Source organism: Ammospiza nelsoni, chromosome 4 (genome assembly GCF_027579445.1).
Source record: "Ammospiza nelsoni isolate bAmmNel1 chromosome 4, bAmmNel1.pri, whole genome shotgun sequence".
Classification (NCBI taxonomy): Eukaryota; Metazoa; Chordata; class Aves; order Passeriformes; family Passerellidae; genus Ammospiza; species Ammospiza nelsoni.
Genome location: NC_080636.1, coordinates 68,668,778 through 68,682,548, shown reverse-complemented (window position 1 = coordinate 68,682,548; position 13,771 = coordinate 68,668,778). Strand labels below are relative to the sequence as shown.

The 13,771-nt window shown below is 37.3% G+C and overlaps 1 protein-coding gene across 2 annotated transcripts in view; it reads left to right on the top strand.

Annotated features, from left to right (window-relative positions):
• FBXW7 (F-box and WD repeat domain containing 7) overlaps positions 1-13,771 on the top strand; it is a 178,664-nt gene that overhangs the window by 75,264 nt on the left and 89,629 nt on the right. The window contains exons 2-3 of one of the 2 annotated variants that reach the window (XM_059470673.1): positions 1,680-2,237; positions 3,490-3,674. In XM_059470673.1, the coding sequence (XP_059326656.1) occupies positions 1,749-2,237; positions 3,490-3,513 (513 nt within the window). In that variant the 5' untranslated portion in view covers positions 1,680-1,748 and the 3' untranslated portion in view covers positions 3,514-3,674. Of the gene's footprint in view, positions 1-1,679; positions 2,238-3,489; positions 3,675-13,771 lie in introns of those variants that run through there. The other variant, XM_059470670.1, reaches the window with a different exon arrangement.

Here is a 13,771-nt window from a genome sequence, read left to right as displayed (position 1 = left end):
TCTTGTAAGGTTCTATTTGGAGGAATCATCCCCTGGGTAGATATGTGGAAATGTGAGAACCCTGTCTTTGGGATGTAAGTAGTGCTTCCCTAAGGAAGAAAGATGCAGAGAAGTGCAGAATCCCAGCTATGAATCCTCCTCAGAGAAAGAGTGGAAAACCACCTGTAAATGTGTTTCTTTTATGGTACAACACACTGAAAATTACAGAACAGCCATGGTTTCTGGTGCTTTGTTCCCTACTAACCAATAAGGTGAATGTTTTTTGCAAATGTCATGGAGCAAAGTTGGGGTTTATATGTTCCCTGTACATCATACAAGGCCCTAGGTTTTTTGTAAAACAAACAAACAAACAAATTAAAAAACTATAAGAGATAGGTGGGTTAAGAAAAAGGAGGGGAAGATGGTGGTGGTGGGGGAGGTTCAGAGATTATCACCCTGTGCTGAAGTACTCATGGAAACATTTACTGCTCCTGCTCCAAGGAGGCTCAGAAGCTGTGCTCCCATGCAGTGTTTGTGGTGTTGTGCTTTCTGAATCTCTCACCACTGGCCTGCTGAGTGTGTGGGGTGGGCCCTGGGCTCCCAGGACAGTGGCTCTGTACACAAGGACAAAGGTGATTTCTCTCTGCACACGCTTTCGTGTACTGCTTTCAGAGCCTGTGAGTCTGACGGCTTGTTGAGTTGTGGCTGAATTCATCTACTCAACACATTGCTTGAATCTAGGGAAACCAGGATTTGCCAGCCTCAAAGGCTATATAGCTGGAAATCTGATACCAAATTTAATAATGAGTTAGTCTGTGTGTCTGTGTTATAGCCCCCTGTTCTTATATATTGCTTGGAGGCACACAGGTAGCTGAATGCATGAATAATTTGGAAATTGTATTGGTATTTTTCAGTGTCTATTGAAATGCACCTAATTTTGGTTTTTTTTTTTTTTTTTTAACATCTCAGACACTCATTTAACAATTATTTTAGCTTCTTAGACTTTGGAGAACATTACTACTCCTTCAAAAATCCCCACAATTACTAGCAATCTATTTTTTCCCAGGTGAGGTGTGGGCCATTTCTGGGCCACAAAGTGATGTCTGCTTTTGACCACTGGGCCTCTCTCTGGCCAGTGTAAGACTTGGCAGTGATAAGGCTGTATTCTATAATGGGTGTTCTCTTCTTTATTAATCTAAAAGGAAATTAGAGTAAAAAGAAATGAAACTTTTAATTATATCTGAAAAATATGCTGCTCTTAATACATAAGACCAAAAGCAGTTTGTTTTTTTGAATAATATACAAAGTCTGTAATCAAGTGACAGGGAAAATAAATACCATTTGAAATGATCCGTGTACAATTTTTTGCAAGTAATATTGCATACTTGTATCTTCTGTTAACATGAATGTTAATGGTTCTTGTGGAATCTCTAGAAAGGCAACTAGTTCTTCTGAATTTTGCTGAATCTGGTGCTTAAAAAGACTATGATCAGGCTGTTAGAAAGAACAAGTAATTCTCTTGCTAGAAAGTTGCCTGAAGTTTTTCTTTTTTTGTTTTTCTAGTAGTGTATCAAGTAGAAATTATTCCTTGTTTCCTGGAATAGTTGCCAAGAATAATACAACTAAATAGATTTTTACTGCCTTATCTAATAAAAAAAAAGTAATGTTTGTTATTTCCCTCTTTTTCTTTATCTCCTTAGAATGTGAAAGCATTTGCATCTTCAGATAGCCTAGCCAAGGTCCAAGAAGTAGCAAGCTGGCTTTTGGAAATGAATCAGGAACTGCTCTCTGTGGGCAGCAAGAGGCGACGAACTGGTGGATCTCTTCGAGGTAATGCCTCCTCAAGCCAAGTAGATGAGGAGCAGATGAATCGGGTGGTAGAAGAGGAGGAGCAGCAGCAAAGACGACAACAAGAGGAGCAGCACATTGGGAGGAATGGGGAGATAGGAGCAGAAGAACCTGGATTTGATGACAGGCATGAATCTCAGCAGGAGCAGTTAGAAGAAAATAATAATAGACTTATTACAGTGGATGAGGATTCCACTTGTAACCAAGAGGAAGATGACGATGAACATGCTGGTGACCAAGAGGAGGAGGTGGAAGAGGAGGAGGAAATGGACCAGGACAGTGATGATTTTGATCAGTCTGATGACAGCAGTAGAGAAGATGAACATGCTAACAGTAATAGTGTCACAAATTCCAACAGCCTCATGGACTTGCCCATTCACCAGTCATCGCCATTCTATGTGAAGACAAAGGTGAGAATTTTTTTGTGCTCTTAATCCTCATTAACTTTGGATTTTGGAAAAAAATGGCATATTTAGCATAAACTAAAGTTTTACAATGAAGCAAACGTATTTCCTAAAGAGCTTACAGTGCAGGATTTATGTAGTCCACAAGAACTATGCTGTTTTAGCTCTTAATAATAAAAATATTTGCATGCATTTGACAGGAGCAAATACCCCTATGTAATTTAAGGAATAGCATTCTGATGACTATGGTCAAAATGCCAAGATGTTTCTTTATAAATATTTTTACATAAGACGCTCCTGGCGTTATTTATTCTATTTTCCTTCTCCAAGTGAGCTAGAAGGAAAGGTAAGCAATTGTACATATGTTGTGTTCTCACACAGGATCTGGTTCATTTAGGTGAAAACATTGTAATGAAAAAGTAGGGTGGAATAGTATAGAAATATGAAGTTCTTCCTGCTGGCCTGCTGAGTCCCTTGACAAAATACAGATTTTTAAAAGTACAATAGCCAGTCATTCAGTTAGAAAGTCATTACAGGATGTCTTATTTCATCCTGCTTGTGAGGACCTTGAACCTCTGTGCTGGTAGTTGAAAACTTGAGATTTGCAATAAGAAGCTAGAAATTAATCTTCATACTTTTATTTCTCTTTGAATCTCCTAATATTTTAGATTAAAAAGAAGTTACTGGGGTATTGGTTGCAGTGTATATTTGTAGTTCACCATATTTTCCTAGTTCTCTGGGAAGGAGGAATTCCATTAACTCTTAGGAGCAGCAAAATAATGAAAGCAGTGATATTGACTAGTAAGAAAGAGAGCCAGGCCAGTGTTCTTCTGGGAGAATGTTCTTTCTAAGTCTATGAATTTATTTAGTTTTATTACTCATTAATTGTTAATAAAACACCTAGCCTCTTCTTACCTTTCAAAAAACAAAACCTCCTCCAACTTTTAAATTTTACTTAAAAAATAGTTAAAACCTGATGTAAAATAAAAACAGACAACAAGTCAGTTAACATAAGTAAACAGGTTGACTATGAGCATAAATGTGTAGAGATGGATAATCAGTCTTCAAGATGCGCCTGAACAGGTAAATAGGGAGAATATTTCCTTCTGGAATCTACAGCAGTGTTTTTGTTAATAATGATACTATGCAATTCACTTCCATATTAAGTATCTCAGCTAACATATTTGATTTTTGAAAAGTTGTAATCTTTTCACATGAGTTTTTAATATAATTTTATATTTATAATTCTATTTTTCAGGGTACTGAAGTATATGCTTTCTAATTTGGAGTGAAATACTGTCATACTTCATAGAATTGAATTGGATTCTACTATTGAAATCCTTGGTTTCATTTCAACACATTGGTTTTCCTGTATTTAGTATATTTTACTGGGTATCATATAACAGCTTGCATCCAGTATGGACAATAATTAATGTAGGAAATTATTATACTCAAAATTATGTTTTTAAGTCTCTGACTTTGAAACTTGCTGAAGTGCTTTGTAAGTAATTATACTTAAATTATGTACAGACAGAGCAGAGCATAATTTTCAGTGGTGGCCAGTTCTGAAGCTTATTTATTGATTTCAGTAATGAATGTAGCTTTTTCTTTCTTTTCTTGAGGCATATTTGACATGAAATGAAACAAGCCAGTTTAGCCTGAAGGAAGATGTCTGAAAGATCTTTGTACAGATGCAAAATTTCTGTGTGGTCTGATAGTTGCTCTGCCTGTTCGATGGAGGGCTGGCCATTTTTGTCAGTGCTCTGTCCCCAGGCTGGGCTTCTGCAAGAATTTTTGGGCAGCCAGGTAGCAACCCAAATTTGGGATTTTTTTTTTCATGGTGCAGCTCTGTTTTAGGAAGTTCCAACTTTAGGAAGTATCAGCACAAGTTAGAAAGATGCTTGAGGTGGCACCGCTCAGCATGATGGTTACACATTAGAACTGGCAACATGCAACATTAATGTTACCAATTCATTAATAAACTCATATTTAACCAGAGGAGCACATTCTGTGTTAAAAAGTGTTGTGGAAATACATCTGTGAGAGCATGAATGAATTACCAGAGTAAAAATAAGCATGACTAATTAATATGCTGCTTTGGAGAAGAAAAGGGAGTGTTAGCAGACTCATCAGCTATGTTAACAAGTGATTTCTGCTTCTACCTGTTGAGGATAAACTCATCCTAGGAGACTTGAACTTGGTGGATTTATTTTTAGCTTTTCAAACATGTTTCTCAGTGTTTGTAGTCAATTACAGTTCTCATAACTCTGGCTGAATTACCTTGCTGTGTGCTGTACTCTCTGAAACTTGCTCTGTGCCAGCATTACAGGCAGTGATGGCTGAATGCCCTCCTGCCTGTCTGTGTGTCAGGTGTAAGCCTGGCTCCTCAGGAGCATTCCTGGTGCAACACACTTTGTTCTGCTTGTACATATGGCAGCACACTTTCACCACTACCAAATAACAAGAGATAATAGCGAGACTGAACAAAATAGCAACTGCTACTACTGTAGGTGTTGTACAACTCAAGTTTTTTTTCATATCTCTGTTCTTTGTCCTTTTTCTTCCTTTCCTCATAAACTCCTGAATAAAGTCTTTCTCTAATCTGATTTTATTTTCTGTTTGTTGACCTTCAGAATCCTGTGTGACTAAGGAAGGAAATGTCATATTTCCCCCATAACACCACAGTGTACCCTGTTTGGGTTTGCTGCTTGTCACCTTAGTAGCAGCAAGCATGCTGTGTTCTAATAGATATATATAAAATATATGAAAATATTTGCCTCATACTACTGCTCTGTGCAAATAATTGATAATTGCTGCCATAATGTTGTGAAAATGTCACAAGTAAAGGGCATGGGCTCTTGAAATGAGAAGGCTGGTGGTTCAGGAAGGATTTCATTGCATTTACCAGCACCACACAGGAATCCAGAAGGATCCTTGTGGTTACCTTCCATGATTTCCTGCATAAAATAGGCTGCTCTGTGTTGACTTCTGTGCAAGCTAAAGCTTATTTTGTGAAAAATGTCACTGTTTGAAAACAGGAAACTGTGCAGCAAGGCAAATCTCTCTCAAGCCTAGTTTAATATTTTGTTAGTTATCATCAGTGTTTAAACTTCTCTACCTTTACTCTGCCCTCTTCCTGTTGTATGACATTTTCTATTACAATTTTCTTTTATTTTCATGTTGTATTGAGGAGCTGTTTAACAAATGGGGCTTTTTTCTCCCTGTATGTTAAGCAATCAAGTTCTTCCCTAAAAGATACCTTAAATGTAAGTAATAAGGACAATGTGTCCACTGGGCATATTTTTCTATTTTTTGTTCTTGTTATGATACTTCTCTGAGCACTCTGGTGTTGGAACATTTCTCTTGAATCACAGATGTCTTTATATCTTGATCAACAATCTGGATGAGGGGATCCAGTGCACCCTCAGTCAGTTGGCAGGTGACATCAAGTTGGTTGGGAGTGTTGATCTGCTGGAGGGCTGGAAGGCTCCACAGAGGGATCTGCACAGGCTGGATTGATGAGCAAGGCCAACTGTGTGAGGCTCAGCAAGGCCAAATACCAGATCCTGCTCTTGGCTCACAACCCCACATAGCATTACAGGCTGGGGGAAGAGCAACTGGAAAGCTGCCCCATGGAAAAGGACCTGGAGGTGCTGGTCAGCAGCAGCTGAACATGAGCCAGCTGTGCCCAGGTGGCCAAGGAGGCCAATGGATCCTGGCCTGGATCAGCAATGGTGTGACCAGCAGGACCTGGGCAGGGATTGTCCCCCAGCATTGGTGAGGCTGCACCTCAAACCCAGTGTCCAGTTCTGGGCCCCTCACTGCAGGAAGGACACTGAGGGGCTGGAGCGTGTCCAGAGAAGGGCAGTGAGGTTGGTGAAGGCTCTGGAGCACAGGTCCTGTGAGCAGCAGCTGGGGGAGCTGGAGTTGTTTAGCCCAGAGGAGTCTCAGGAGAGACCATATCACTCTCTACAAATACCTGAAAGGAGGGGGGCTTTCATAGCCAGGTGAGGGTTGGCATCTTCTCCCAGAAAACAAGTGATAAAACAAGAGGAATTGGCCTGAAGTTGCACTAGGGGAGATTTAGATTGGATATTGGGATACTCTCCTTGCACAAAAGGGTGGAACAGGCTCCTCAGGGAGGAGGTTGAGTTAACATCCTTGGAGGCATTTAAAAGACACGTAGATGTAGCATTTAGGGACTTTAGTGCTTTGACTTGTAGTAGTGTTAGATTAATTGTTGGACTTGATGATCTTAAAAGACCTTTTCCAACCCAAATGATTCTATGATATCAGAACTGCAATTAAAATGAAGTAGCAGCTGTGCCAGGGACAGCTAAAATTTGTTTATGAGATGTATTTACCTATTGATATATCAAATAACTCCATACATTGGGATTTCATGTTTGACTGACTTGTATGATATGATGCAAGCCTTTTTCAGAGAGCTTTCTGTTCTGTAAGGTTGGCCTGTGTCCTTTGTACCTACAGAACTAGTGCTCAGTTGTATTAAAGTGACCAGAGCTTTCTCACATGTCAGGCCCTTTACTGTTTGTTAATTTTTACTTCAGTTGATCTGTGTCTTGTCAAATGCTGTCATATCTGTTTTAAAAATACTAAATAGCACAAGAGAGCTAAGTAAATATATACAGCAGTCTGACAAAAACATGTTCTTGATGCTGATTCTTCACTGATTGCATTGTATTTGTGGCATCCATTTCCAGTGCTCTGTGAGGACTTTGTATTAATTCAGTTCTGTTGGGTAACAATTAACCACAGCATAAGCAAACAAATACTCTTACATCCCATATTTCATAGCAACTGCACTTAAATGCTTTTATCCCTCTACATGTGGCATTCTGTTGCAATGCAAGGACAAGAATGTATTACTGGCAGTTGCCTTCACTGTGAAATTGCTCATGTAAATTATCATTCTTGCTTACTTGAGATTTAAATAGTTTGTCTACCTGTGCTCATACTCTTGAAATTGTAGTACTAGCAGATGTATCATGACAGCAATATTTTATGTTTATCAAAATTGGTGTTTATGACAGAGGTGATACCAGCATGATTTTGTGGAAGAAAATGTCATCAATGCTATAATCCTATTTTATGACAACCACTGTTATTTTCTCTTGTACTGACACCTGGGTTTCACCATAGGGTTATCTAGGTTGTACTCTGTTTACTTTTCCATTTTTTTCCCTGTAAATCTATGGATTTATTTAGTATTTCTGAAATATTTTGATTGTTCTGATTCTTAAATATATTTTGATCATAATAGGTTCAATCTTTACCTTGTTTCAGTTTTTTTGGCCTTTGTTTGCATAACTGTTCCTGTAACTCACAGTTTCATAGTTTTAAAATATTAATTAATTCAATATACTTAAATATTTTGTTTTTAATTGATGTTTTTTGTTCCCATTAAGATGAGTTGTTTTTCTTTAACTGCTGCAAGCTTTTTATATATACAGGAGCATTGTCTTCTTGATTATCTTAGAAATTTTTTCTAAACAGCTACAGTAATTTACAAGTTCATTCATCTCTGGTTTGAGTTTGATGGGAATTGGTTTGTGGGGAAAAAAGTCATGATCACTTGTAAGCAATCTCCTATGAATTAAACTTTGTTCAATTAGTTTTTATTTATCTAAAATTCAACATTACATAATACTTTTAACATTGTGTCTCTAATGTTGAAGCCATCTCAGTTAGGAAATAAACACTTTAAAAAAAAACTAAACACATGAATTCATGAAAAGCATTAGCTGCATTATTTCCAGCAAATATTGTCACAGATTTCTATGGTGTAGGCAAAGTAGCCACTTGATATCAGACTAACAGGAGTGAAATGTATTATGTAAAGACCTGAATTTTAAAATCCAAGTGAGCAGGTGGAGCAGGGAGATTCTTAGCTGGTGTGTAGCCATTTTCTTGCTCGGGGTTTCAGAAAACACTTTTGTCTGCTCTGCTTGTCTGGAGGGATTTCTGAAGGAGTGTTTGAGTCCATTTATGTGAGATGCTTTATCCTTCTGGGCAACTGTTCACCAAGAATCTTTGCAATTTACTTAAACATTTATTTTGTTTTCTTCTGTTGAGGCCATCGTAAAGCCTAGCAAATTAGGTTATATGGATATGAAATATTATTTCTGTGTTAACTACTTGGATTGTGATGGTGACTTCTCATAAGGGGTCAGACATTCGTGTGTGTAGAATCCTCCAATAACTTCACTAATTAGTCTCCTCTTCAGATGCAGGTTTGCTTGCTGCAGAATTGTGGGTTGTGATTGTTGTGATGGTTAGCAGAGCTTCCAAGGAAACTGAAAACAGATTAGCTAAAATGAAGATGAGAACTTACTGTATACTTGCATCTACAACCGCAAAAACCACCTTGATACCCTTTCAGAAGCTGTCATATTTTAGCATTTGCTTCATTACTAAAGGTAATAAGATTTTTTTAAATGGATACATTTAATACATAACATATATTACAAACAACAGTGGTAAAGGCTGAGAAGGAGTTTAATTTTCATGTGAAACCAGGGTGCTTTGATTGCAGCATCCCCTACCATACTTTATTCCATACTATCCATTTGGTTGTAAGTCACAAGTATTGTGTAAGTGTAAGTATTGGTGCTGTTCAGGAGTGCCTCTTCTTGATTGTTTATTGACATGGGAGGGAGGGAAGATACAACAGATGAGCTGGATTGACTTGGGTGGAGCTGGAAGAGGATGTACCACAGGAAGACCTATCCCTTGCAGCTTAAATACCCATCTCTTCAGTTCTGAACTAAATCTAAAGCCCTGCTCACATAAAGAGCTTTCAGCTCTTAAACAGTGCAGGCTGCGACAGATTTTTGCTGCAAGGTGCCTGGTCTAAGCTTCTATGTAGAGCCACACAGATAAGAAGGATTTATTTTTTTCAGGGGGTTCTGGCTTTGGGTGGAAAGACAGATGAATTTTTTAAACTGAGGAAACCTAAGATTGCACTGGGCACTCTGTGCAAATGCAAGGTGAAAAGGACTCGTGTGTCAAAGTCTGCAGTCATTGTTGGAATTACTGATAGGCTAAAAGCAGGATAGGGGAATAAGGAGGAGTCAAAGATCATTACAGAAAGCTTATCCTTGGGAACAGAGGGTTTTTTTGTGTCTACAGGCAGTACATGGAATTAGGAAGAAGTTGCAGTGTGTGTAGGTGGAGGGTGGTTTGTGTGTGTTGTGTGTTAATAATTTTTCTCCTTCTCTGGGCAGCAGAGGGGGCTGCTATTGCTTTGCTGCAGCCCTCCCTATGCAGACTTGTGCTGTGCTCCTTTCCTTGCTCCTGCAGCTAAAAGCCTGAAGCATGTTTTTTAAGTGTAGGGAATAAATGTAACTGGAGCAGGACTCAGTATTTTTTATTTGTCAAGGAATATGTTTCCAGTATAGGAAATGTTGTAGGAATGTTTCCTTTAAAAGAAAAATTAAACTTATTTTCAGATGGCTTGTGTGATGAGAATGCAATAGTTCTCTGCTCTGAGTACACAGGAGAAAGAGAAAAAACTTCATATTACAAAAAGAGATTGATTTTTTTACCTATTGTTTTTTCAATAATCACATGCAAGGTATGTAGATTCTTCATGCCTTTCACTTAATGCTTTAAAGGGTTTTAAACTAAGTTATAACTTGCCTAAAGCTGTGGTAGAAAGACTACACATTCAATGATTGTTGAAAAAAGGCAACAAAAAAGCACTGACTGAAAAAAGTTTTTTTTTTCTGTATTGCTTTTTCTGATGATTGTATTTTTTAATTGAGGAGGATCTTGTCAAGGCATACAAATGCTTTAAGGGGAGATGTTCAGGTATTGGGGCCAGATTCTTCAGTAGTGCCCAGTGGCAGGATAAGAGGCAATGAGCACAAAGAGAAAAATAGGAAGTTGCATCTGAAAATGAGGGAAAACTTTCCTTTGAGGGTGACAGCACTGGAACAGGCTGTCAAAAGAGCCTGTGGAGTCTCTTTCTATGGAAATACTCAAAACTTGCCTGGGCATGATCCTGTGCAACCTGCACCAGATGAACCTGCTTTAGCAGAGAATTGGACTGGATGATGTCCAGGGGTCCCTTCCAATGATTCTGTGATTCATAACATCCAGTCAGAATTACTTTTGCGCTACCATGACAGTTTGGTTATTGTCAAGCAAGTTTTGTTGTTTTAAAATATATTTACTTTTTACTTTTCTGATACAGAACCTTGTTTTTTGTATTGGGTGGTAATAACTAGAAATATTCATACTTGGAGATTAATATAAAAAACACTTCTAACCTTTGATTTCTTTCTAATTTATATACCCCACAGTTTAGTGCTCATCATTCCACACATGCAGGATCATTTGAAAAGGTTGCACAACTGTCATTAGATGTAATTTGTTAAATATTAAAGCATCCATGGAAGGAATGCAGATTCTTTGTTTCTCTGTAGATAGCAAGTCACTTCTCCAACTTTACTAACCTGCAACATGCTTTTCTACAAATACCAGTGTTTTGTTTGAAAAGTACTTTTTACTTCCTGTGCTTTTACATGGCTGTGTTAATTTATGATTTCATTTGCTGCTCAAGTCTTGTAGAAGTTTAGGTATACTTTTTAAAGTAGAATTTTACTACACCTTCACTTGTACATAAAAATAATGTGTTGCATAATTGCTGTCTGCTCATTTTTCCTACTCTGTAAGTGGATCATGAAGTTTGCTTATAGATATGTGGGCTATGTCTGTAGTAATCTGGTTATTACTAAGAGTATATACTTGAAATGTCCTTCGGTTGCTTGGCTTAGGCATTGCTCCCTAAAGGGAAATATTGGGGAGGTACTTGCAATATGTTACTCAAACTTCCATATCAGTTTACTTTATGTAGAATAAATTAAATTTATGCCTTCAGGATAACTACCTGAAGCAGCACCTTGTTGTCCAACACTTTTTCATAGACTTTGAAATCAATATTCAGCTCCCACGTGGTTTTTGCTCTGCATCTTTGCTGTCAAAATGAAAATGAGAAATGAGCTTTTGGTTTTTTTTCTCAATGGGAAGAAATAAAAAAATGTGCCGTAGTACTATTTCACCTCACCAATTATAAGACAACAATATTATGAAGTAGAAATCATTCAAATGTGCTTCAGAATCCTTTCAGTATGCTCACTCTGTTGGGATATGTGACTTGTCTAACAAATGCATTTGGGAGCTCTGCCCCACTTAAATATGCCATTTGTTCCTTTTGTTGTTCTTGACTATGTGGCATATGTTATTGCCTGATGTGATCATTAGCCCAAATATTTCCAGTCTGTAGTGATACAGCTGTATTTTCTTGAGCATTTATCAGTGGATGCTGTTGCCCTGTCAGTTATAAGCTGATTCTCCTTTTGAAGGTTAACTGAAGTTGGTATTATAAAATTTAATGCAAATGATGAATCAAAGTGTGGGGAAAGTAAAACTTCTGCTGGTGAGTTAGTTTTTGGTTTTGTTCACACATCCTTTCCCAAATGGTTGTTAATATTCCTTTAGCTATGAATTTGAAGTGTATGTAAAAAAAAAACCCAACAAATTATGATTAGTAAACTTCTTGCATTTGCTGATGTTTATACATTTAAAATCATGGGATCTGAAATTAGCTTAGGGAGCTGAAGGTCTCGAAATTGATCTGAAGACCACAACTAAGTTTAACACCTGCTGCAGGACTAACAATTTTTTTCTGATATGTTTCTCACTCAGAGCTATTTTGCAGATTACAGTATGTCCTATTTATTTTTTAGGAGACTTTTCATTATCTTCAGAACATGTGGCTATTCAGCAAACTGTGCACAGTGAAGGAATTTACATACCTTTATAAATTCTCGAGTAGAAGGAGAGAAACTAGACAATGTCAATTTCTCTGCTAATTTAATGATTTCTGAACAGGCAGAATGCTTAAAAACAAGATTTCCAAGCTGTGTCAGCAAATGTTTGAATAGACAGCATCTAATGTCCATCCACAAGGGATGATTTTTGACACATGAACTGCTCTTCTTTGCTAGTGCCTGGTGTCTGATCCGTGCATGCAGCTGTGCTTGGGTAGTAATGATATACTGTGCATTTTGTGTAACTTATTGATGAGCTGCTATGTTTTGTTTATGTGAATGTTTTACAGCTTGGTTTATTGGGGAAATTTCTGTTATAAAAACCTAGAACAGGTGTTTCTATAAATGGTTTGTTCTGTCACAAGCACCTTCTCCCTTTTTTTCCATGACATGGTTAATGAAGATGCTGTCTAAACTTCATGCAGAAGTTGTGATATTTCTGCCCATTTTCTACTGGCCAAACAAGTTCAGGAATTAACCAAATTATTATAAAATATGTGTATTTTAAAAATCTTCATGTGCCTTCACTTTGTATGGCACAACTTTTGATGTACTATTACATATAGTTAAGTGGCATTGAGATTTTAAAGTAGGAAATAATTAGTTCTAGTGGATAGATGGGTATCTTGATAATAATCAGTGAAATACAAGTGGAAAGCATTGCTATTGAGCATCATTTCTTCTGTCTTATTTCTTCTTTTCACTCTTCTTGCTAATTTTAAATTTTGTTTCTTTCGTTGGTAACAAGAATTGGGAAGAGGGAGAGGATCTGAGAAGGACACATTTACTAAAGAAGTGCAGAGATTTCTATTCCAAATCAAGGTGGTTCAAACAAACTATTTCTTTGTAAAACCTGGCTTTTTAAAATCTTTGTTCTTATTAAAAGGTGGTGTTTTCTACTGACTTTACTACCTGACCGTATATTGCATAATGTGAAAGGAGTGAATTGGGAATTTTAGTAATACTCAGTGTAATTCAGTCTTGGAAGACACTGGCTATACTTTTCAGCTGTGTCATGACATATTACTCATTTAATGCTTATAAAATTTTAATACATTTGCTCAATCCCTGGCCCCTCTGTGAAGTTGAAAATGTACTTATCTCCATCATGGATTGCCAGCAGGGATAAATTCCACCTAATTCATCATCAAAAGTCATCACTACTTTCAAGTAAAGTATTAGCAACATTTCCTGTAAGTGCAAATCTCATTCTTACCCAGTCAATGTTTCAAAGTGGGCAGGAGAATTTTGCTCTTCTCGTTTAACTTATGGAGTGTCCCTTAAGGATGGCAGCTACTGTGATCATTATTGGCCCAAAGATATTGAGTGCTAAAAAAAAAATTAAAGGCAACAAATAATAAACACTCTTTTTGCCAATCTCATAATTCTTTCAGTTGGGATGCCTTGGTCAGATTTTCTAAAACATGGAGAAAATGTGCGTTTTAATTAAAACAAATAAAAAAAATATAGTAAAAATAAAGCAAAGAAAGTAGAAGTGACACAGCTAAATGGAAGAAATCAGACCAAAAATCATTCAATATGGATCAGTTCTTGCCAAATGTAATAATGTTGTCCCTCAACTTTTAAGCTGGACATCATCCACAGCAAGGACAATTGCTGTTGGTACTCAAAGGCACTTTCCCTTCTGCACAAATTTTGACTTTGGTGTAAACCACTACTATT